Source organism: Lagopus muta, chromosome 16 (assembly GCF_023343835.1).
Source record: "Lagopus muta isolate bLagMut1 chromosome 16, bLagMut1 primary, whole genome shotgun sequence".
Taxonomy (NCBI): domain Eukaryota; kingdom Metazoa; phylum Chordata; class Aves; order Galliformes; family Phasianidae; genus Lagopus; species Lagopus muta.
The window spans coordinates 3,649,998-3,674,991 of NC_064448.1; the positions used below are offsets into that span (position 1 = coordinate 3,649,998).

At 51.6% G+C, this 24,994-nt stretch overlaps 1 protein-coding gene across 3 annotated transcripts; it reads right to left on the reverse strand.

The window, feature by feature from the left end:
* Positions 1 to 1,373: 1,373 nt before the first annotated feature.
* Positions 1,374 to 23,866, reverse strand: LOC125701386 (BPI fold-containing family B member 4-like). 3 transcript variants are annotated; one of them, XM_048963384.1, is made up of 21 exons: positions 23,675 to 23,866; positions 23,449 to 23,589; positions 22,791 to 22,852; positions 21,775 to 21,911; positions 11,754 to 11,965; positions 11,499 to 11,638; positions 8,791 to 10,084; positions 8,137 to 8,251; positions 7,948 to 8,052; positions 7,579 to 7,734; positions 6,501 to 6,564; positions 6,119 to 6,182; positions 5,683 to 5,774; positions 4,762 to 4,935; positions 4,496 to 4,549; positions 4,055 to 4,222; positions 3,906 to 3,973; positions 2,852 to 2,894; positions 2,414 to 2,477; positions 2,159 to 2,235; positions 1,374 to 1,796 (listed from the first exon to the last, which is right to left on the reverse strand). In XM_048963384.1, exons 7-21 carry the CDS (start codon positions 8,903 to 8,905, stop codon positions 1,773 to 1,775), a joined length of 1,383 nt encoding a protein of 460 aa, XP_048819341.1. In that variant the 5' UTR covers positions 8,906 to 10,084; positions 11,499 to 11,638; positions 11,754 to 11,965; positions 21,775 to 21,911; positions 22,791 to 22,852; positions 23,449 to 23,589; positions 23,675 to 23,866; the 3' UTR covers positions 1,374 to 1,772. The 3 variants fall into 3 exon arrangements, with proteins under 3 accessions (XP_048819341.1, XP_048819342.1, XP_048819340.1); XM_048963385.1 differs by having other exon boundaries at positions 8,791 to 8,906; positions 10,020 to 10,084; positions 23,449 to 23,866; XM_048963383.1 differs by having other exon boundaries at positions 8,791 to 9,143; positions 9,244 to 10,084; positions 23,449 to 23,866.
* Between the last annotated feature and the right edge of the window lie 1,128 nt (positions 23,867 to 24,994).

Genomic DNA, 24,994 nt, shown 5'->3' on the forward strand with positions numbered 1-24,994 from the left:
CATTCTTGGTGCATGAGGAGGATGGATTGTAACAATATTCCGTGCTTTAATTAAACATTTCTCCTTAATGTTGCATTCTCCTGTACGGTATCAATTATTTTCCCCCTCAACGTACCAAAAGATGGACGAACTCCATCTCACTGAGTGCCAGCACCAATGCCCAGCCCTTAGATTTCACCGAGGGAGCATCAAAATTCCACTAATTTCTGTGGATGCAAGGCAGCCCCATGCAGCACAGCATCGCCCCTACCCACCACAGACACCCTGTGGCTATTCCTCCACTTCTAGTGTTACTATGGGAACCAAAAAGCTGGTGAGCTGGGCCAGAAAGAAGAAGAAGAAAAAAATCACCCATCATCTATACAATGGTTTCTAATATTAGCCTGAAAGCTGGTCATGTTTCCAACATGCTTCTGGCAAAGCTGTAGCAGAGTGGGTGGGCAGGAGCACCGGTCAGACCCCGTGCCACGGTGCCAGAGGTGTCATTTTTGGACTAGATGATCTTGTAGGTCCTTTCCAACCTTGTGATTCTATGGTTGGTGGGAGGACAGGGTCCCCACGTGCTGCCCAGAAGTGCCCACACCACTCGCAGTGCGCTCAGCACCCAGCCCACGGAGCTGTGTTAATTACACATCCATCTGCTTTCCCTGTCCACATCATTTCCAGCCTTTGGAGCAGCTGAAAAGCACTTGAAAACCTCATATTTCAGAGAGTCGGGGATAGGAAAGGAAACAAAACAAGCCAGTGTGATTTATTGCAGGGAGGGAAAAAACCTGAAGGTTTCTATGCTCGTCCTGGGGACCTGACTAATGATTTTAATGCCCGAGGTTGGCAATAGCAGGAACTGTTCCTAATAAAAGTTTGCTGGTAGAGCTGCAACCATTATTCCTTGACTAATATATCTTAACCTAGCTTCCCAAGAGGAATAGGCTGCAGTAGGAAAAGCGTTCATTAGCTTGGCAGCAAAGGGCCAGGATCACCATGCCCTGAGCCCCTCCTGGCACCGGGTTGGCATTGCTAGACCCACATCACTGAGCTGGGACGTGGGTGCTCAGAGCTCATCCAGCCCCAGGGCACCCTGAGTGACACAGGAGCTGATGCCTGCTGGTTTGGAAATGCAGTTTCATTCTGATTCCTACGTGTGTTTTAGCAAAGGGTAACCCAACAGCAGGAGCCACTGGCAATCCGAGAGTGCTGTTAGAAATTTGGGATGGAAGGGCTCAAACCGAACCCCAACATAGCACTGTCACAGAGGAACAGATCCTCCAGCAGGAGGCACAGGGGGGCATCCCCAAGAACATCACAAACCTCCTTCTGAGCACTAAAAAAGAATGCATGTTTATTACTGAAGGAATCAATGACAAATGTATCCCGAGCTCCTGCTCAGCACTTTGGACTCTTCTCACCATGCATTGGAGAGCCACATGCAAAATTTCCCTTTTTCATTACACAGACAACAACTTTCCCAAAGACCAAATTCTCAAGGAATTTAACACTTCAGCTGCAGCATCACATGCCACTTCTGCAACCGTGTCCTCTAATTCGCCCTAATTTCTCTAAATAAATATTTCTACACAGAGCTGCCTAACTGGTGTTGGCTTATGCGAGCATCTCAGTACCATGTAAGCCAATTTAATTTAAAGTGCCTTAAATATTACCAAGAACCTTGCAGTACATTTAGGAAAGGAAAGACAATAATGTTGGTTCCAACGCTTCATCCTGACCGGATCTCCTCCCTCTTTCTTTCCAGAGCTGCCTGCACAGTGCATGGCTCACACGAGGATCAACAACAGTCCCTGCAAAGTAACATGGCCACGTCACTGCCCAGCCTCTCCTTGGCCACCAGTGCACACACTGCTGGCTCTCGGTCCCCCTGTTGGCCACCATTGGCCTTCTTGGACACAGAGACACACGGCTGGTTCCTGTTCACCCTGTTGGCACCAGATTGCCCCAGGTCCTTTCTCTGCAGAGCTCAGAGCTTGGCATGACTCAGGGCTCTTTGTGTAGCAGTGCTCCAAAGGACTGCAGGATGTTCCAAGTCGGTGGTACATTCTGCCCCTGCAGCATGTCCTCAGCAGGACCCACGTGCCAGAAACAACCCCAGCAACCCAACTCACACCAATGCCTACAGGAGGGCAGAGCCACGTCCGACACTCACCAACGAGATCTGGAAGTCCACCCTTATCAGAGGAATTCTGAACACATCAGGCAGGGGTATCCCAACGGCTGCAGCAGCTGCGAGACAGACAGAGCCTCACCCAGTGCAGGGACACACAGCCCCCAGTGCTGAGAGCTGGCTGTGGGAGCACAGCTGCAGCCTCAGCTTGGACACAGCAACCCCCCTGCCATATAGAAACCACCCCCTCTCCACAACAAAAGTGCTCCAAATCAAGGGCTGCCCCAGGCTCCTTACCATTGAGAAGTGGCAGGTAGGTCTCCACCAGCAGCTTAACGAGGTGTGGCTTCAGGTTGGAGATCTGAGGCAGAGATGGAACAGCACCATGAGCAGCAGTGCGGCAGCAGCGAGCTCAGCTCAGCACATGGCCTTTTCTTTAATCAAAACTACTTTTCTTTCTGTTTGTATTTGGTGCCTCCTTTGGGAAGAGTTCTAGGGATAACATTTCAGCTGGAGCTCAGTGAGCTCAACCCAAGCAAGGGTGAATAAGCACAAACTTCAGGCTTTGCATTTGCATTATTAGAAAAGGCATAACAATAATAATAATAATTGATAAGAATAATAAAAGGCAGCAAAAGCATTGCCACAGTGTGCAGAGCTGCAGCTGATAGCTCAGACCCCCGGCACCGTGCCCCCCACACCCCATGGGAAGGGCCCTCCTGATGGGGGACTTACATCACTGATGCCAATGTCAGATGACTGCAAGATGAGGGAAACTCTGCAGAAAAGAAAAGCCAATGGCACTTCAGTCAGTGGGTCAGCAGCAGGAGCTCAGCCCCCAGCCCAACACCCCCAGCACTGCGTTACTCAGCCCATGGGTGAGGGACTCCCCCTCCTCTCCTGTGCCCAGGTAGCTTTTCACCTTAGGAGAGGAATCAGCTTCTGTTTAGCTGAGAGCAGAGCTTCTAGAAAAAGCACCCAGCCCAAACATAAGGATCATGAGCTCAGGAGAATCTGCCAAAGTTCCCAATCTGTCACTGCAATCACACAGTTATCTCCATAGCTAAAACCTCTGCTTTATTTCCACTTTGAGTTTCTCTTTTCTGCTTCCTTTGAATCTTGTTATATCTTTGTCTATTGAATTAAAAGCCCTTTGATGCATTTCCATTGTCTGTATCACTGCATATGGGCTGTGCCAATGTTGCTTCTAAATCTAACCCTTTGACAAGGTAAATGGCTTGAATTCCTCAGACCTCACGCTGTAAGAAATGCTTCCCAACCTTTAATCATACCTTGACTGGCACTAACGATAGCATTTTCCTTTGCTCCTTTATCACCCATGTCCAATATCAGGCACTTGGAAGTGCTGCCCAGGATCAAAGTCAAGCTGACACTGGTACAGTTTTTCAGACTGCCTCATCTCTCCTGGTTATAAAGTGGACACAGATTTCCTTCCATGCTCCTAAAACTCTCCCACCACTGTGATGAGTATTACTCCTCCACTTTGTGCCACCATTCAGATGTGGAATTCTCAGATTTGGGAAAGCTGGGGGCCACATTTGAAAAATGCCCAGGCAGCAGCTCCAGAGCCAACATTGCCTTGGAGAGGCTTCCAGCAGCCTGGAATGGGGCTGAACTCCCACACTGCGCTCTGCTCCCATTGCTTCCAGCTTGCTCAGGTCATCCCAGTGGGATGCGCTGCCCTTCCTGCCATGCTGTGTCACCACACCCCTGCACCATGAGCTTCAGCAGAGCCCCAGGCCAGGCACCACGGGGGGGGACAAGCTACCTGCCCAGGGAGAAGGCCAGCACCAGGCTGCCCCTGGAGATCGACAGGCGGACGTTCAGACTGAGGTCCTGCAAGCAGACAGTGAGCAAGTCAGCCCACGCCACGGCCCCATCCGTGCTGGCAGCCCAGGCACCTTGTGTTCCACTTACTGCCTTCAGGAGCAGCAGGTTGATGATGGATCCATCCGGGCGCTTAACGAACACCTGGAGCAGGACCGACAGCTCAACGGTGGCTTTGTTGGGTTCCAAGAGAAGGATGGGGTTCCCCACAGACTCCACACGGATGCTCAGAGGACTGGCCCCAGGGCAGCTGTTGCACTGCAGGGATGGCGGACGTGAAGGTGGCTGCCTGCACTCAGCCCATGGACACACACAGCCCCACAGCTCTGTGGGGCTCCCCTGAGGTCATGCACACCTTGGACAAGCCCAGATTTACCCAAGTGCAGAGAACAAAACCAGACAGCAGAGAGAAGTAGAAGCACAAGGCTGCAGAGAACCAGAGATGGCTCAGGTGTTTGTCCAGGTGCGTTCTGTAGATGGCTTCGGACCCAGCAAGACTTACCCAAAACTTACCCAGTCAAAGTCACTCACCCCAGTGGGATAAAGGGCTGTAATGGAATCTCTCAGCTGGTTGGCTCCAGAGAACTGCAGGGAAAGAAGCATCCAGCCCAGGTGGGCACCCTGCAGGTCCCAGCACCACCCACCCACTTCCCATGTCTGCTCCCAGACGCTTGAGTCACACTCCTGAGCCAGTCCCAAGCCTCCCCAGTGCAGAGCAGTGCTGCTCACTCATTCAGGTGAGAGCCACCAGCAGCAGGAAGGGCTGCTGATGTGCAACGTAGCACCGTGGCACTCACAGCTTCTGACGAGCAGGGGAAGGTGTGTGGCTGGATCTGGAGCAGCAGGGCCAGCAGGGAGTTGAGGAAGCTCTGGCGCACACCGATGATCAGCAGCCTGTCCAGCAGCGGGGGCAAGGCAGAGGCGTACGAGTCGTGCGGGACGATGCTGCCTCCCATTTGCTGCACCGTGCCCTGTGAGCAAACAGCAACGTGGTCCTGCACTGCACACAGAGCTGTTCCTTCCAGATTTAGTGTGTGAAAGGAGCTGATGGACTCCTGTGTGTAACTGAAGCCCCTGATAACGAGCACGCTTTGCCCAAATCCCAGACCACTGCTCCATGTCACCCTACAGAGCATTGCTCCAACTGCAACAAACCTGTGCTAATGTCACCTATTTGCTAAGAAGACTGACTCTGTGGGAGCAAAGCCCAATCCTGATGACATCTGCACTAAAGAACGCACAGAGCACTGCTGCCCTGTCAGGTGGAGCACTCAGTCTTCTTTCAGCCCTTACTCCTCACCTGCCAGTTGCTTCTTGCTAGCTCTGTTTATTTAATTTCTCCTGTTTGAAATTACTGTTTGGTTTTTTTGAGTCTTTTTCCCGTGAGGCAGCAGTAAAAAAAATACATCTGTTGGCTTGGTTTAGCAGTCACCCATCACACAGAGTGCAAAGCAAAAGCAAAATGCTGCACCACAGGCTCAGGCAGTGCAAGGGGGGTGGCAACTGCTCATCCCATGCAGCCTGCAAACAACATGGGCAGAATGCAGCAAATTTGCCACTAAAGCAAAAGAGAGCACCCAATCACCTGGTGATGGGGTCGGATAGGGGCTGGCACGTTTAGCTGGCTGTCAGAACAGCTCATCAGCACAGCCCATCCGTTTGGTTGTGCTGAATGAAGCCTGGGGTGCACAGGGCACTGATATCCAGTGTTCACTTACATCTAAATCCATAATCAGGGACGAACCAGAGGTGAATGGTGGGCCAGCCAGGTGGTAGTGAACCGTCCCCTTCGAGCCAACAGGGATCACCACTGCATGGGGAAAACACTGGTGATGGTCAGGGAACACACAGCTCCTCCCAGCCCCAGGTCCCAGCCAGAGGGAGCAGCACACAGAGAGCACCTGCATTTTGGGGGAGCTCTGTAAAATCGCTGCCACTCAGCATTGGCAAAACGTCCCCAAATGAAACTCTGTGGGTTATGAGCTGAGGATGTAGCTCAAAGATAGGAGTTGAAACCCAAGGCTGTGAGATGCTCTCATTCAGAGTCGATCTCTGCCCTTGGAGCTTTTAGGACACCAAAGCACTGGGGTAGCAGCACGGGACTGTGTGCATCCCACCACCCAAACACAGCAAACATCTTCCCATGGGACATACCATCCAGAGTGCTCAGGAGCTGGATGTTCACTATGTTGAAGACAATATCCATCACTGGACACAGCTGCAATAGAACACAACACAGGACAGCTCATGTGTGCCCTGCACGGCTCTGGCAGCCCTGATGGTTCTGAGCCACAGCATGAAGCCATGGGGCAGCCAGCAGGCACTGGGATGGGCTGGGGTGGTGGAGGTGCCCTGGGCTGCTTGGGGACACCTCAGGCAAAGTGCACCAGCAGCAGCCAGGCTGCCCACCTTGCACACTGCCACCGTGGGAGCAAAGCACGGGCATGCCACAGCTCACTGCAGCCATGCTGTGCGTTCTCCCCAGTATTTCAAAATAGCATTTTGGCTACAGGAGGAAGGCTGATTTCAGACTTACCAAACCAGGCAAAGTTGCTGTCAGGTGGCTGAGCACAATGTCATGCACTGACAGGGACAGTAAGCTGGAAAGGAGGGAAGAAAACAAAAGAGAATGTATGAGAGCCAAAAACCAACAACTCCCCGACACTGCAGCAAAGCAGACGACTTTCACTGTCCACACAGCCCCAGCCCCAGTTGTCCCACGAGCAGAAGGGCTGTGTGCCTCAAGGAGGAAGGATTGGGCTCATGGCTGCAGCACTTGGAGTGTGCAGACACCACTGTGGGCAAGGAAGAGTTTCTCGCAGCGTATCCTGAGCTTGGCCATCTCCATCTGGCATCTAAATCAGTGCTGTACTTAAGGGGAGGTGTTGTTGCTGTGAATTCCATGTTAGTTATGGGAAACAAAATATTTACATGTGGAATAACAAGAGGAGAAATCTGCTGTGAAGCATTCCCTCACTGCTGCTAAATAGATCACTCTGGGTTATATGCTGCCTGCAGGCAGTGCAGAGACATTCAGCTTGAGAATCAATACATTTCTGAACTACTGAGCTCGAACACACAGCAGTGCTGCAATCTGCAGATGGTGTGGACTCGCCATGCAGCACTCTACTTACAGGAGATTCTCCCTGCAGACACATCTGAGGATCCACCATGAAACATCTGGGCATACACATACCCACCCCCTGCAGAGGGGACACTTGCATGGGATCACACAGCCCCACAGTGGTCAGACTGATGGATCAAATGCCCAATGCCCCTCTGCTACAGCAGCCAAAGGGCAAGACTGGAGAACAGAGCAAGGCACACCAGTGGGGCTGCTTTCCTAGCACCTCTCCCCCCCCACCTTCAGGTTAGTATGTCTCAGATATCAGTTCACTAGCTAGGTCTAACAGAACTGCATTGGAATTGATGCTAAACCTTGTCATTCAGATCATCAGCCCTCATCTTCCAGCAGCCAATTTTCCATTGAGAAACCAGCACTGGCAGCAGGAAAGGAATCTCTTCCCTGGCTCTGCTGGCACAGGGCTGGCAGCCAGTCCAGATCATGGGATAAAGCCCAGGGCAATGGAAAATATCAACCCACGAGCACTTACCCAGAGAGCAGCTTGATCTTTACAGCACCAAGAATGCAGAAGCAGTCATCAGCAATGACCTGGACTGCACCCGACTCGAAACTTGAGCATTTGATGTTTGTGGTAACGGTCACATCCGCAGAGATAACAATTACCTCGGAGAGAAGGCCAAGCAAGCTGAAAGAGGCGAATGAGAGGCTGAGAGATGGAATCTGTTCCGCTCACCAGAGGCGCTCAGCAAAACCTCCATCATCAGCAATTTGTGGTGAAGGCCACAAGCCATTCTCTGCTACACGTGGGTTTATTATAGGTGAACCCACGCAGGACTCAAAACACTGTGCTGTGGGACACATGCAGACCTGACAGCATCCCGGAGCTCTGCACACTCACCAGTTGCCACTGAGATCCAGGCGCACGGTGATGACCAACTGCATCCCAATCCCAGGCAGCAGCTCCATCGACAGCGTGGGCATCCGGGACCTCTCCAGGTGCAGCCTGCAAAAAGCAGCAAACAGCCATCACAAACCTACAGAGCACCCCGAGGGCAAAGCACTGCCTGCAATGCCCAGCCCTGCTCACCCCGTGATGATGGTGGGGGAGTTCAGCAGACCCCCGTCACTCATGATGTTCGGCAGCACCAGGCCCTGCAGGTGCTTCTGGAGAAGCCCGTTCTGAATGATGGCATCGGACAGCGCTGCAAAACAGCTCCGTGTGAGCTCCCACCTCTCCCCAAACTCCTGTGTGAGCCATTTCCAACATCCGTGTGGTCAAATAGGGGGGGTGATGTCTTATAATGCCTAATAACAAAGCTGCCCTCACTGGGCTCAGCAGGAGCATGACACAGCTGCAGCCCACTGCTTGCTGCTTGCTTCCAAAGGGCATTGGTTTTGCTTTCCTTTAGTCTGCTTTTGGAACAGCAGCAACAAGAAGTAAGCCAGAGCACTGTGCACATGAAGGTGGCTGCTAAACTTCACCGTGGCTGTTGGCAAAAAAAAATCGGCTGCTCTAACAGGGAAATGAAAACAAAGACAAAGAGGAGAGGAAAGGATCCAGAATCCTAAAGTTCTGCGTGGCTGTTTGGAGCAGAATGCCACCCCTGTCCTGGAGACAGAAGGTCTCCCTCCCTGTGAACCCAGCGATGGCTCCTGCAGCCCCAAGGAAGCGTACAGCGATGACAGCAGCCAGGGGTTTTACCACATACCGGCCCCATGGGACCACCACCACTCCCATTACCTTGTTGCGTGGCCCTGGGACTGACGGCACAGGACAAGCCAGACAGAACCCCCTGGGTGGGAGAGAGCAGCCCACAGAAGATGACCATTCCAAAAAGCTTCAGCGGCTTCATCATCCTGCAGCAGGGGAAGCGGTGGCATGAGCAGTGCAAAAGGACAGGGATGGCACTGCAAGACACAGCTCTGCTGTCACCTGCACTGGGAGATGCCGTCTCAGCCCGGCTCTGCACAGCACCCGGCTCCTGCCTGCTCTTCTGGTGCTGCAGCAGCAGTGCCAGCAGCTGCCCTTATATCACATTTGCCACCACCTGGACACACCTTTTCGCATCCCAGCAGTGGGCACCTCCTGCATCTCTGCCAGCAACACCCAGCTGCCAGGCTGCTGATTTATACAGCACCGCGTCACTGCTGCCTTTCCCAGCAGCAGCTTCCCTTCCCATCCTGGGGCACTCACCTGGGCACTGCTTTTTCCCCTCTCTGCCTTACAAAGGTGTCCAAAGTGGTGACCTGTGGGATCCCCATGCTGGAAGGAAGCCATCTTTTGGGGGAGCTGAAGCACACAGGTCACACCGGGGGCTGATGGGGCTGTGGGGTGGGATGGGACTGGATCTCCTCACCCTGAGGAGCTGTGGGATTAACAGTGCTCAAGGATGTTTCAAATGCAGCATTGGAAAAAGATTTTCTTCACCAACATATTAAAAAAAAAATTAAAAAAGCAACTTGGAGAAAGCTGATAAGCATCGGCTTTGTTAAGACTGACCTTCAGATGGATTTCTAATGCATCTGTAAAGAACAACAGTGAGAAACGCAGCTGTACAGAAATGCACAAAGCCAGCAGCATCAGTGTGACACAGCAGTGCTGCAGGAGCAGATCCCAAAGGAGGGCTGAGGTCGGGCCCTGGCTGGGTGCCGTGGCACTTTCCATTGTGCAGGGCTGGGCAGATCCTATCGGTGCTTTGCTCGGTGCTGTGCAGCAGAGCGAGGCTGCACGCAGCAGAACAAAGCTGAGCTGATAGCATCACTCTCAGGGAGCAGCTGGCAGGGGAACACACGCTGCTGCCCTTAGGGTTGTGTGCTCCCATCGCAGCTTGTGCCCTTTGGGACGGCAGCATCCAAGCTCCAGTGCCTCACACTGCAAGCAGGCAGTGTGCTTTGTGCCCCAGCACGGGTGTTCCTCCTCTCTGCATGGGTTTCTGCTGCTCAGTCCCACCCTTTGCTCCTCTTGCTCACCTGGATCTCAGTCTCCCCTCGCAGCAATGCTTCAGGTGTCACTTACAGGAAGGCTGAGCTCAGCTCTGCAGTGACAAGGGAATATATATTAAAATGAAGCATCGCAAGGAACTCAGGAAGAGATCGTCACAACACAAAGGCTGGAAAGCAGAAGGGCTGGGGAGAGAGACTGCACGTGGATGCCCCAAGCAGCCCCGAGGCGCTTCGCAGAGCGGTGTTAAAGCAAACAAACATACGTTATTCAACGTGATTAAATCTGCCATTTCTTATTCTCCAGCGTTAAGAACCGTAGGAGCTCAGGGAGAACCACACACGTGTCATAAAATAAAAGAGTGAGCAACCTGAATGAAAATACGGAGAATTCTTCTGCCCCAGTTTGAATAACAGCACCGGGGTTTTATGGCTGAGATACGTGCTGGAGGTTTGCAGGCTGCGGGAGCACAACACTGCTTTATTGTTATGCGGTGAATAAAAAGAAAGAGTAACCTCAGCCCATAAAACTCCTTCAAAGGGGAAATAGAAACTCCGTATTAAGAATACATAAACTGAGCACTGTCTCTCGAGAGGAAAAAACTAAACCTGGTGGCACGAATTGTGCCCTCTGATAGCACTGCCCTGAGCAAACACTGCCTGCTGCTTGTGGGGTGGTGAGCAGCTGCTGAGGGCATGAATGGAAGTGCTCTGCTCAAATGTCAATGGAAAGTGATTTCTCTGATGTCAACAAAACAAAGGAGCCAGCCAAAGAGAGCAGCGCTGCGGAAAGGGAGAAAGCACTCGGGTATAGAAATGGAACGGCAAATGAATGGAGCGGGGCTGTTAGAGCAACATCTGGGGAAGAGAAAATACAGAGAACGTACTAATGCAGGCTGCTGCCAGACCAACAGCTCCCAGCCTGGTTCCAGAACAGCCAAAGTGCAGCTGTACCTGCTGTAAGCCCCAGCTCTCCCCTCTCCTGGGGAGCACAGCACAGTGTGTGCAGCAGGTCTCCACCACTGTGATGGGCAGCAGCAACGCAGCCCAGGAGCCACCACCAAACATGCAGCAATGTTCTTCAGTGCTTTGCTCACGCTGCCTCATAGCCCTGCATAGCAGAGGGTTATTTCCCCGTCCTGTTTATGGGAGTGCTCAGATTGCAATGAAGGAATCATCCCAAAACTGGGCTCAGCAGCTCACTTCTAGCAGCAAGATCTGATCAAACAGGACATGGAAACTCCCGGAGATAAGAGCAGAGCCGCAGGCACTGAGCCCTGCAGTCAGGACCAGGCTCCATCCCAGGGCCACCAAACCCCCAGCCGTGCTCACACCTCTCAGCAGCTCCCAAGGCTGAGCACCCATAGCAGCACTGAGCCTCGGGGAGGCCCAGGCTCATGCTGACCTGGGGCACACATTGCTCTCTGTTGGCTGTGCCCACGGGGCTTGCAGCACAGCATGAACAGACGTCAGAGGCGTCCCTCCGTGCGGCTGTGTCTGATCACTCACCTGTGCAGTTTCCTACATATGGAACTCAGGATGTAGAAACAATCTCAGGAAGGATGAGCAGATAGCACTGAGGGAGGAGATGAGTTCAAGGGACAGCAGTGCTGGCTTCTGGGTGCACAGCAGAGCACACAGCACAAACACTACAAGGATAAACAACAAATCAGCATCACCAGGAATTCTATAGACAGGAAACCATCTTTTCCCAGCTTAGTGAAGTACAGTGAACTGAATGTTATCAAACCAAAGGGTACAGACCTTGTTACCAAGTGCTGCACATGGACACAGGCAGAGCAGTCCTGCATTCAGACCCAGTGCTGTGTGTTACACAAGCAGCATTCGCTGCCTTTCCCCCATCACTTCCAGTCACCCGCACTGTGAACTCTGTGGACACTTCAATTCCTCCTCACTCTTCATTCTTCCAATTTGTTGGTGTTTTCTTTGTTTTGTTTCTCTGCTTTCCTTCCAGCCTGGAAAATAGATTTCTGTCCATTGCATTGTCTCAGGAAGCATCGGCACCGCAGTGCCAACAGAGACCTCTTAAATAAAGACAGCTATTTCCATTTGACTGAAAGAGAGCAGCACAGACACCAAGTCATGTTTCTGTCTTGCCTCAGGTTCGGGGAAGCTTCATTTACAGAAGCAAACACGATATTGAGTGAATTTGTCCTCGATGTTCTCTATCAATCCCAGGGAAGAATTAGCAGCAGCCTTATATTACACACATATGTCTTCTGTAAGCAAAGATTTCAGCCTTCCATCTCGCTCAGCTTTTAATGAAGACAGGACACAGCATCTCTGGACACATCCTCAGCACAGCATACAGAATTAGCACCATGCTTTGTGCAGACATCCCTCTGGGGGTAAATCACAGCCCTGCCACTAGTTGTGATATAAATAAATGCCCATTTCTAAGGGAGCCCCAGTGCTCACCACACAAAGTGCCGAGGTGGGATTCGAACCGGCGGCCGGCGGGCAGCACAGCGGGCGCATCCCTCCAGCCCTATGGGGTTGTACCAGGCCTGGTGCTGCTCCATGGGGCAGGCAGTGAACTCAAAAGCTATTCTGCAGCCTGGCACCATCAGGCACAGTCCTGCTTACCCCGTCAGAGCCAGCACCAAACAGGAATGGGCTGGGAATGCTGTGCAGAAAATTATTTCGCAGTCACTGGCAGGAGAGCATTCCTAAACCAACTCACAGTGGGGTCAGATTGATTCCTGTGCACAAAAACGCAATATAGACAAAAAAGGAGATCGTTTAATTCCCTCTTAACTGTGAAAAGCAATTTGGTGCAGTGTGTGACACATTGCAGAGCACCGAGCATCACCCTGGAAAACAAATACAGCACACAGGAGCCAACCACACACCCGGCCCTGGTATGTCACACTGCTGAGAGAAGTTAAAATAAAACTGAAAAAAATAATAAAACCAAATTGGTTCGAGGCCAATTTCACTCCCTCACTCGCACAGCAGCAGCAAGGCACGGGGAATGCCAGAGCAGCACGGTCTGATCCTACAGCAGCAGCCACCAGCAGTCCTGCTGCATCCCAGCACAGCTGCCCTGAACCCAGCAGCATCCCAGCACGGGGCATCACTCAGCTGCACGGTGGCGAAAGGTCCTCAAGCAGCCATTCACAGCCTCCATAACAAAGTACAGGGTCCTTCAAGGCACCACAGGTCTCTCAGGGCGATTTCCTCTCCTGCCTGCAGATGCTCAGACCATAAGTAATCAGCGCACAGTTTTGCCGCTGCTGCTGTTTTATTGCCCGAGGCGCCCACTCGCTGCTCTGCCTCTGAGATAAGGGCAGGCAGGCGGGCTTCAGAGGGTTGGGGCACTTTGAGCGGTGTCTCCTCAACATCAAAGTCCCGGCTGGATTTTTTTTAGTGAGACTTTAGAACCCAAGCGAAGGATTTTTTCATGTGCTTCACATCGAGTGGCATCAAAGCGGCCGCCGTCCGCAGGGAGCTGCTGTGCGACACAGAGACCAGCAGCACCAGCACAGCAGCGAACTGAGCAGCCCCACTCAGCAGCACTGTGTGTGGGAGGGGAGAGCTGGGGAGGCTTACTTGGAGCAGTCTGAATCCAAAACCCAGCTCCTCATTTGCTGCAGCGTTACTGAAATGGAAACGCAGCCCTGAGATTCCCTGAGTCGGCGCGGCGCAGCTCGGAAGAAATACTCTCATTGAATGCTGGCACTTTGCAGCCCTCACACATCGCACCAGGGTCAGCTCTAACAGTTTGAGAGCTCCTCTCCCTGGGCTCTGCTCGTGCTGCAAACACTTCTTTCTTTTCCAGCAGAAATGGAAGGCTATTGCAGGGAGCACACTTAATGTGACCGCAGCCACCAGCAGCACTGCACGGGATGCAGAGCATCAGGCTCAGGATCTGATAAGAACAGGGATTGTAATTCGTTTCCTCCCACTGCTCATCCCAATGCCCACAAGGGGCTTGGGCACTGAAGGACCCCACACAACACAGCAGCACGGCAGCTCCGTCCTCCTACAGCGTGGTAACGCCTTCAAACCCACCCAGTTCTCACTTTTTTCAGCCCAGCCACTGTGCAAGGAGTAGATAGGACATTTTGAAGCCTCATTTTCTAAGGAAAAAAGCAGAGCCCTGATCAGATGTTGGCTCCTTGTTCAGGAAACAGTGCAGCTTTCCCCATTGCTTTCCCTCCCCTCTAGGCTGAAGGGACAGCACTGTGTCAGACCAGCAGCACCACGGCCCGCTGCTGAACACGGTGCCAATGACATTTCTGCAAGGCACTGAGCCTAGTGTCAAACATTTAGGACAGATTTCCTAAGCTGTTTTGCTTGGGTGAAAGCAGCCGTAAGCCAGGAGCTGGGCAGAAGCAGGATTCCTGCCTGGCACACAGCTGAAAACCACACAAGGATGAACCAAACCCAGCAGCCATCCTGGTCACCATCAGCAGCACTCAGCCTCTCATTCAGTGCTGAGCTGCTGTGGGATTTGTGACAGAACCGCCTGGAACTGTCAGGGCTTCCATCAGCAACAAAGCAGGGAACTCTCCCCGTATCACAGCACAAACTGCAGTTATTCCTTTCTCAAAGCTGTGATTCCTAAAACCTCCCTTCCATCCCTGCCTGACGTCACAACACCCATCTCCTTCTCACAGGGGAATTGTGCTGTGCTATTACGAGCAGCCCTGAGGTGAATTAACAGCAGCCTGTAACAACGTTCCACTACAGCAACTTTATCCCCACCAAACTGAGGAACTGAGCAGTGCTTTATATCTGATGCATTTTGGCTCGGCGGAGAGCGGCAGCTGCTCCCTGTATGATTTATGGATGTATTCCACACAGCCAAAGCCAGGCCCAAAATCCCCTGTTCGTGGCAACCCCATATAGAGATGGGGAGAGAAATTCACATTCTGGACGATGGCAGCAGTGGGCACAAACCATTTGATTGGCTTTTTTTTTCTTCCCTTCCCCATATCCACGATGGAGATGCAAGAAGCTGTATAACAAACCCTATAAATATTGATGCTCAACAGCTGGCAGCGATGATAGGAGGCACACAGCAGCCTTTGTTACACAAATGCAGAAACAAATCAGTTCAGCCCTAAGCCAAGGGAACCTCAGGGGTTCCAAGACCCCCATACACCGTTATGGGGAGGTGAGGGGCAATGCTCTGCTCTGGATGGGGCCATCCCACCCCAGTGCCCCCCAGCACAGCGGAGGGGAGCGGGCAGATAAGCAGAGGCAGAAGTAAAGCACTGGGAAAGAAATCACATCAGCAGAACACCTCCAGCAAACAGGATTGCAGCATAAGCGGCTCAAGCAGGGATTTGGGGGCGGGAGGAAATGTGTTTTCACATGGATGGTTCAAATATGGGAAATGCTGCCAAAGGGCATCTCCAAAGCCAAGGCATTAATTAGGTTCCAAAGCAGGCTGAGCATTCCCAGGGGCACACGGGGAGCAGATTCTATTGCCTGCTGACACAAACACACTACCTGTGAATTTTCAAACAGAACAGACAGAGCTGCAACCAGACCTTCAACTCAAAGAAAACTTTGCTTCTGCCTCTTCCCCAGACTTTCATAAGCTCTCTCTCTTTCCAGCAAGAAACACCCCTCACTTCCCCATCGCAACTCATTCATGTCACCACTTTTTGGTGGTGCCCACATGGATGAACAGCTGCTACCAAGGACGAAGCACAGGAGGAGTAAAACCCCACCGCAGACCCCAGCCAGCACCAGGAGAGCTGCACCCACCTCCATGGCTCCCACATCCCACTGGCTTCGGGTTTTCCTTGCCCTCTTTTTGTAGGTGGTTGAATTTAAAAATAAAAATAAAAAATCAAGGTTAAAATCAGCTTTGTTACCTGTGTACACAAACCACATTCTTCAGCAGGGCTGCTCCAAAAGTAATGCCTCCTATCTTAAGCTGTCGGCCCACAGTGGCAGCTGGCAGCGGATGTTGGTGCTATGGCAGCAGAGGTTGAACCTTTCCACCAACATCAACATCCTGCTATGTTTTCTTGTCGTGTGATGGATGGCAGCAGAGGGGCAGTCTGACAGAATGCTGTCTGACACGGTAGTGAGGATGCAGCAAAGGTGTGATACGAAATCCCTCCATGCAGAAAAAATGACCCCCATTGCCATTCGTTGACATCTGGAAAAAGCTGATGGAGACCAAAGAGTGGTGGTGAGCAAAGTGAGGTGGGGGGTGGTGCAGTTCAGCAGTGGGGCAGCTCTGCTGGTGCAGAGTTTGATGGGAGCAGAACGTGGATTGCCTGCAAAAATGCACAGCTAATAGTGTGGCAATGTTCAGTGAATCATAGAATGGCACAGAATGGATCTCAAAGATCATCTAATTCCAAGCCACAGGGTGGTTGTTGTGGAAAAACAGCATTTTGCAGCTGGCAATGTGCATTACCAAATTACACCCTGTGCCACACACAGCTCAGTGTGTGATCTATGGGGATGATGGCATCGCTGCCAGGCGGGGGTGAGGGGCTGTGCTGCAAGGCTCTGCCTCCAGGAATTGCCATCTGTGGCACTGCTGGTTCAATGGAAGTGGGCTGGGAGGGAGGCTTAGGCAACGTTCCTCTGTGGGAGCCCTGTCCCTAATGGAACATCAGCGAAGCCCTATGGAAAAACATAGCTTTCAATGCTCACAAAGCAAAGCGCTCACAAAGGCTTTTCCTCCCGCCAGTTCGAGTCCCTCTGTGCAGAACCCCAAAGCAAACAAACCTGGGCTGCCAGCGGGGCACCCGTTTCACAACTGCATTCCGCTCCTTGGCTAAAAATAAAGAGATTTGTCCCGTGCTCAGCCCTTAGCTAACATTGGGGCAATAAAGGCGCACCTGGCCTCGTAGGAGGGTTGCACAAGCAGGTGATGGGCCAGAAGCGACAGCCAAGCCATTAACAGGTGAGGAATGCAAGAAACAAGCACCATAGGACCTGGCTTCTGCCCTCCTGGCAAAGGACTCCCTTTGTGAGATTATAGTCCTGCGCCATTCAAGAGAAAGAAGCAAAGAAACGCGGGTAAAAGAGAGCGCATTTCAGCTGTAAAGGATTTATCCATCCGATTTACATGTGAATCAATTACCCAGACAAAGCTCAAACGGTGCCAATAGGATTTAGGTGACCGAACACACCTCGCATTCAAGTCCTCTAATCCGTATCTGCAATTCCTGATAGCTTCGCGAGGTGCAGCTCTGCAAGAGGGGATGCAATCCTCCTCCCCCTTCAAACCATCGGACTTTTAGAACAAAGAATGACGCCCATCTGTGCCGCTCCGGTCGGGCAGCAGCAGCTCCTCCCGCACACCGGGTTGTGCGCTGTGCAGCGCAGCACCACGACAACGCTCCCGTATTGCAAACAAAGAGCAGATCCTCTCCTCCACTCCATGTCTTCACTGGTATGAAACGTCTGCTTGGCGAAGAAGGGGCGATGGAGCTGTGAACCCCAGCAGCAGCAATAGGCAGCCACAGAGGTTGGGGGATGGTCACAGAGACGGGTTATTTTTGGAAAGAGGACCAAGAGGAGGAAAGAATACGGTTAAACAAACAAGTGTTCTTCCTAGGCCTGGAACCCACAGCACGTTGCAAGGCTGAATTTGTTGCTGTTGGTTTTGCTTTGCAGCGTTTGTCACCAATGGCAGAAGAAAATTCCATTTTGCATTGCATGAACCACGTGCAGTTTAAGGAACATTTCAAAACTCACACATCAGGAGGAGGGGCGAAGAAAAACCAGAAAGGCTCAGAGCAGATATGTAACTGATTTCCTTTTGAGACCCAATGCTGGGCTGCCCAGAGCCCTCCCAGCCCTGCCTGGCTCTGAATTTACGTGATTAGAAATGCAACTGCTTCAGCAAAGAGCAGACACTTAAATTGTTTCAGAGGGGGGGAAAAAGAACAAAGGAACCCAAACAAACCGAACAGAACCACGCTCACACTGCTTGCTCCTGGCTTCTGCTAAAAAGGACTTTTTGGCTAAAACGGCCTCAGGGAAGGGAGCATCCCTGTGGATGAGGAATTGATTTCATTTAATGCTGCTTCCAGAGCAAAAGCTCTCGAGGGTTCTGGGAGAAGTTTGATCTGAAAGGCAGAAATGGCTCTGTAAGAAAATCGGCAGAATGCATTGCTGAAGTTCTGCCCCACGCTGCATGGCAGGGAGGAGGATTCTGCTGGGTGAGCTTTGCCACCATCACTGCTCCAGCAGGAGCCCACAGTGCTGCAGGGGTGCAAGGTGCTCTGGGTTCCACGTGAACCCCCTGGGAGAGGATCCTCCATTGGATCCAGCAGAGCCATCTGCTGCCAGCGGCCCAAAACCAGAGGGAAGCACACATTGACTACAGGGGAGAGCTCCTCATTGCACTGACCTCAATGAACGAGCGATGCTGATGAGAGCAGCAGCACCGTTCCCCACAAACTCTGGCAGTGTTGGCAGCTGCTGGGAAGCCCTGCAGCCCCTCTGCCATCCCCTCCAGACCTGAGCATAGGAGCCAACAGCTCTAAAACAGCTCAGAACCCACAGAGAAAAGATCTGATGAACTCCTTCCTGTCCCTGGGGCGGTCTCAGCTCACCCCAGAGGTATTTCAGTGCAGTAATTACACACTCTGGGTGTGTGGGCACAGATATAATTTTCCCTTTCTCAAACACAATTACAGCTGCACAGAGACAGGAGGAGGTTTACGGACAAAGCACCGGTGGAATCGATATATCAGATCGGATGGGAGACTGTGATTTCAGCTGCTGCTGAACTGCATTAAGCCACCTAAATTAACTTAATTAGGTGTCAAAACAAGCCTGCTTGATGTAGAGGAGGTATGTTTTAAGAAAGGCTCAGTGCAGCTCGCAGCAGCGGGCACAGCTCCTACCCACAAAGCTGCGTGACCCACACATGGCTGCAGGCACCAACTGCCTCTCCATGGGTTTTCTCTTGGCACAACGATGCCAGCGATCAGGAAACCAAGCAAAGCAGAACTGAAAGAAGTGAGAACAGGGAGACACCGTGGGAGGAAGGCTAACCTCTACTTGCTGAAGTTCCCTTCAGCTCCTCCCAAATGCATCGGAGGCAGATGCCGAAGCCCAGTGGAAAGCAAAGCAGCAGCAGCGCTGCACACACAGAGCACTGTTCAGACGGGGTGGATGAGGTCCCCCGCCGGGTTTCCCTGCCATCAGCCTGGCTCAGAGCTTGCACAAAACCTTTTTGTTCCTTTTGCACGCTTCTCATGGATCCCTCCTGGCTCCTCCATGGGCGGTGAGTCACGTCCTGTGAAAGCCTCCATTGATGCTCCCGGCTGTCCTTACGTCACAGGGCACTGAATGCTGTCTGCTGGCTCCAACAATAAGCACCAGCAGCACAGCAGCATCAGCTGCCACAGGCACTGGGAGCCGTCACATCGCAGCTGTGGTTGGGGAGACCTTAAAGATCACCCAAAGGATGCTCTGCCAAGGGCACAGCCAGCACCCACAGCCCTGGGGTCACATCAGGCATGCACCAGTACTTTCCAGCAAGAAACTCCAGAGCTCTTCCTTACACAGCTGTGCAAACAAGAACAAACTCATTGCTAGCTCACAACAGAAGCAGAAGGCGATAGCAATCAGATACAGCATGATAACCGAGTTTAGGAGATCTCTAAACTGAAACTGGAGGCTCTGTGACAATGCTAAAGGAGAAACAATGCATTAAGGGCACCTGCAGTGCTGTGATAGTAACGAGGAAGTCATTAGATCTCAGCAGATATTGAAATACTTCATCAGTGCTCATCTCCCCATGAGGATTGCCCATCTCCCACCAACACTGCTTGCCCCGGAAGGTGATGCATGCGCAGAAGTTGCCGTGCTGTAACAAACAGCACAGACAGAGCCGCCCATCAGCACATTCCTACCAACAGACAAAGCGCTCCGTCACACGCAGGGTGGCAAAATTGTGTGAGCACAACTAAAGTCAGACGGGGGAAAAAAAAGCAGGGCAGCAGGAAAATCCCAACTGTGTGATGCTGCTGAGTTGTTGTGAAGGTGGCAGGCGAGGTCTGAAATTCAGTTTGTAGGGCCTCCTGCTCAGCAGCTCCTACAGAACCATTGCAGTTCCCTGCTGCCATCAGTGCAGAGCAGCTGATTAAGACACGAATCTCTGCGCTGCTAACGAAGCAGCGAGTATCAGAAATAACAGCCATGATAAGCGTGCATCGTCTCAACCACAGAGCAGCAAAAAGAAAACACCTTCATGGCACTTTGCCTACAGCAGCCGTCTCCAGGGAGCCATTAAAACAGACGATGCCTCTCTCTCAAAGCAATCGCTGGTGGGATATGAGCAGAGGTGGACGGCTATGCGTGGAGACGATTGCGGGCCCCCTGCAGCACAGCACAGAGCTCAGCAGTGGCTGTGGAGGGCAGATGTGTGTGAAAGGGTCAGCGAGGAGGAGGAGAGCGCCGGGCTATGAGCAGAGGGGGTCCCGAGGCAAAAGTGATAGAAAATCAGGGAAAATGGAAAAAAAAAGAGAGGAAAAAGAGGCAAAGGGAAAAACGAACGAAAAGCTGCCTGTATGTGGGAATATTTGGGGAGCGGGACAGAAGTGGCAAAAGCCGCTTGGAGGGCGAAGAGCGAGCGGCAAAACGAAACGGCATCACCGCGTAGGGACGGCGCCGCCCGTGTGAATCGCGGCCCAACAGCGCCCCCTGGTGGCGCTGCGCTCCGGAACCGCGCGGCCCGAGGAGGGACTGCCTCGGAACCCTTGTTCCGAAAGTAATGCCTCCTGCTTGTTTCCACGGAAACTACAAAGAGCACGGCGACGCTTTTCGATAGAGCAGATTCTCAGCCACGTGACACCGTTCTTTAACGGTCACCACCATGAGTTGTGCCTTTTAGGCAGCGATGAAGAGCCTGCAAACCATTCCACTCTGCAGTGCATCACCTACCGCCTCACTGTGCTCCGTCAGCATTCACCAAACATCAGTGAATGTCAGCAGGTGTCTTTTTTTCTGCATGGAGGCATTCAGTGTAACACCTTTGCTCCATCCTCACTTCCACCTCAGATGCCATTCCGGCAGACTGCCCCTCTGCTGCCATCCATCACATGGCAACAACATGGAATTGAGTATTCAGATACACAGAAGGTACAACCTCTACTGCCACATCCCACCAACATCCGCCTCTGACATCACGGGGCAACACCATAAAATAGGAGGCATTACTTTTGGAGCGCTTTGGAGAAAGGGAAAAGCAAGCACATGGAACCTTAGGAGGAGAAAAGTGGGGAGAAAACGAATGAGACAGGAAGGAGAAGCATACAAAAACAGCCATGGGAGTGATGGTAAGAAAAGGAAAAGATAAATTCAAATGGTGGGAATGAAATTTGTGTAATACATACAAGAAAAGGCAGAGAAACAGGACTGAAAGCCAAACTGAGCTATAGAGGGAGGTGAAGACCAAGGAGGATGCCCAGTTCGTGCAGGCAGCAAGGAGCCCTCGAGCATCCTAGGGGTGAGCACAGCACAGCCGTCAGCTCTGAGCCCCCCTGACCCACAGCCTGCCCCAGCCAGGGGATGCCCCCAGATGTAATAGGAGCTGATCCTGCACCCATTCATTCTCCTCCTGCAGGAGCTTTCAAAAGCTTCATTTACTCGCAGGACAGCGCAAACAAAACTGAGCCTCTTCCACATTTTCTCCCTAATTCACATTTCCCACAGCCCTAAAAAGTTTGGTACGGGTCGGTTTTACCTGGAGGGAAGGCAACATTAAGATGCCAGCAGCATCGCCCGGTACCATTGTGCAACAGATACATTACAGAACAGAGGCTGAGACCTGTCTTACTGGAGTTCCCCTGTGTTATTTCATGGCCAAGCAAGCATCGCTGCTCCCTTATCAGTTGCTGAGCAGGAGGCAACAAGCTTGAGCTCAGGAATGAGCTTTATCTGGTGGCACCAGTTCCCCAGGAGCATCTGGAAGAGAAGAAAGATTTCACCTAATGGCACCAGGGTTTGAGCCTCCATGTTTCACAGCAAATGCTCTGCTTGTAGGGGAATAGATGGGGCGTCCACCTAGCCCAGCATGCTGCTTCACAAAAAAGAAAGAGCCCATTAGAATATAGAAAGTGGATTTAAATACTGAGAGCAAGTAGAAAGCAGGAGGGACTAAGGGGGTATTAATATTTATATTTTGCTGGTGGCTTACAAGCAATAAAAATACTGCACTGCCTTACAGGAAAGGCTCTGAGGCCATCACTGCTGAGCACACAGCTCCTGGGGGATGCCTCAGCCTCAGCAGGGCTGTGCATGGCACAAACATCCAGAGAAGGCACTGCATGAAGACCTCAAGGACAGTAATGCACTGATGGTGCTCAGTGCTGCACCCACAGCGTCGCCTCCAGGAGCAGAGCATTGGTTTGCAGCTCAGGGGATGCACCTGGCTCTGTGAGCAGTGCTTTTCCTGCAGGACCTCTCCCAGCAGGTCCCAGGTTCACACTGTACATCAGTCGTTCCACCCCATCTCCTGTGACTCCACCTGCATCCCATAATCCAAGGCCACAGCATCTCTGTCCCCTCTGGGCAGGCAAAAGATCCCACTGATGTCCAGGAATTCCATGCCAAGAGAAAACCAAGAAGCACAAGAGAACCTACGAAATGAGTAAGCCTGAAGCTCCCTGATTGCACTGCGGTCTGACTGCAGCTCTCCAGCACCCAGCCCTCATTCATTACCTTATGCTTGGTTTAGGAAAGCTGGCTTGGCAGGCTGCCCACATGAATACATGAGGTTCAGCCCAAGCAGTTTGAGTCCTTTCCCCCCATGAATGTGCCATAACTCCCCCTCTCCAAACTCACCACAGCCTTCTCCAGGTGAGAGCCACCTCCATTCTTCAATCTTCCTAATCGGGCCGTTCCATCTGCATAAACATAGAGCCATGAAGGAGAACAGCCACACCAACCCAAATCCCAAAAAAGAACCTGCTTAAAGGAGGCATTTATCAGCACATCTTATAAGGGACACCGTTCCAAAATCAGGAAGTGCTTCATTAAGCCAATGCCAGCCAGGAGGATGCCCTCATCCTTCACCAGAGGACAGTGACATTACCTGAGCTATGAAACATCGCAGCCAGCAGCAGGAAGACACCAAAGTCCTTATCACTAATCTTACCTGTAACTTTTATCCGTTGCCATGCAGAACTATTTGCATCCAAACCTGCAAAACCAAGCGCTGCAAAAGCAATACCCAGCAATGGGCTGCTCACACGTGCCAGATGGAAAGCAGCAGGCATGCATGCAGTGATTTTGCACTCAGAACCCCCTGTGCAACTTTGAAGTCGTGCTGTGAATGCCCTTTGCTAATCAAAGCTTCACTGAGGCAGTTGGAATGGAGCTGCAGGTTGCAGCCACTGCTCTGCTGTTACATCTTGAGCCTGAGTGTCGTTGCCATGACACATGAAGTGTCTGAAGGTGCTTCTCCAAGATACCAGACACCCAAAGCAGTGAGCACACATACCAAAGCATCTGTCCCCGCTGTAGCTGTTGCACTTTGCCCATCCATATCCAGGCCTTGAGAACTTCACCTGACAGTCACCATTCTTCAGACACGGAGAGCAGCTCAGCCAGTTCTGAGCGCTGGGATGCTCTTATCCTGGCCCTGTAGATTTGAACGGGGTCCTGGAAGATGAAACTGCATTCTCTATATTATGCATTTGTATAAATAAATGCAATTATAAGTGTACATATATGAAGACCACGGTTCAGCAAGCCAGTCAGCTGTGCTCAGAGGGAAGAGAAATCAGCCCTTGTGCCACCAAAGCTGAAACTGCCTTCAACTCTGATCTCAGAAAACACCAAAGCTGAAGTTGAACTTTGTTCCTTTCTTCTCTATTACAGAGGAAAGACAAACATTTGCATGGGGTTGGACTCTATGAAGTTCCCTCCCAACCCCTACAATGCTGTGATTGGAAGACAGAGGTTGTCTTAATGAGGATGTAAGTACACCCATCCTCCCAGATCTTAGGCCAGCTACGTGCTTTCCCCTTCCCAACTTTCATTATGAGATACACCTCATCTAACAGCCAAGCACAAAGACTTCTGGTCCAACCTTTACCAAGCAGCCTGTATCCTTGGTTTCAAGTTCTGCACATTGGAGTTATCCCAGCAGTGCTATAAGCCCACGCTATTATTCCTCGTGCTGGTACACAAATGAAGAAAGATGGTCACCAGATTAGTCTCATATCTCAAGCAGCCCCACGAAATACTGATATGATACAACATCAGCAAGTTTTTGGCCTTTATTTGAAGGCTTTCAACAGTTACAGTAAGAATTGTCATTGCAAACCAGGAATTCTGAAAAAAATTGAACAATAAAAGTTAGAAAACATCCACGAGCCCAAGTCAGGCAGAATGGAGACTGAGCTTTTGGTCCTTCCATTCCCCTGTATTTCAAATATCTGACAAAACTAAGACACTAAGGAAGGCTGGGCTGCTCCATAGGCGAGCAGTACAACAGATTAACAGCACATACTGTACCAAGTAGTAGAGCAGCTGTGTCAGGTCTGTGGGTTTGAGCTGGGCTTATTGTCATTTGCTTCCCAAAAAGGACACCAGCAACAGATTGTACCAACATTACCTAAGATGTGGTCATTTAAGCTGACCACGAGGCTGCCCCCCACCCTGGAGGCACAGAAATGATGTAAGGAACTGGAAATCTTAGCAGCATTTGACTTAGAAGACTGCAGTTTCAGTTGAGTTCCAATGCACATCAGGTAGGACCGCGCGTCCAGTCTCACAAAGCACAGCTTTCTGACTCCCAGCAGAGCACATGTGCTGGCTTTTAGTAGCAGAGCTCAGAACCAACCCCACACAGCCCACAGGTTGACCTGGGTGCCCCGCAGTCCCACGCAAACCTCATCCTCACCACACAGACCTCAGGCAGCCCCACATCCCAGCACATCACTGGTGGAATAACGCAGCATTTCAAGTCGGTGGAAGCATGCTTCTGAGCTCCAAGTAACCAAGTAATGGTCAAGAAGATTTTATGTGCATCAAAAGCCCCC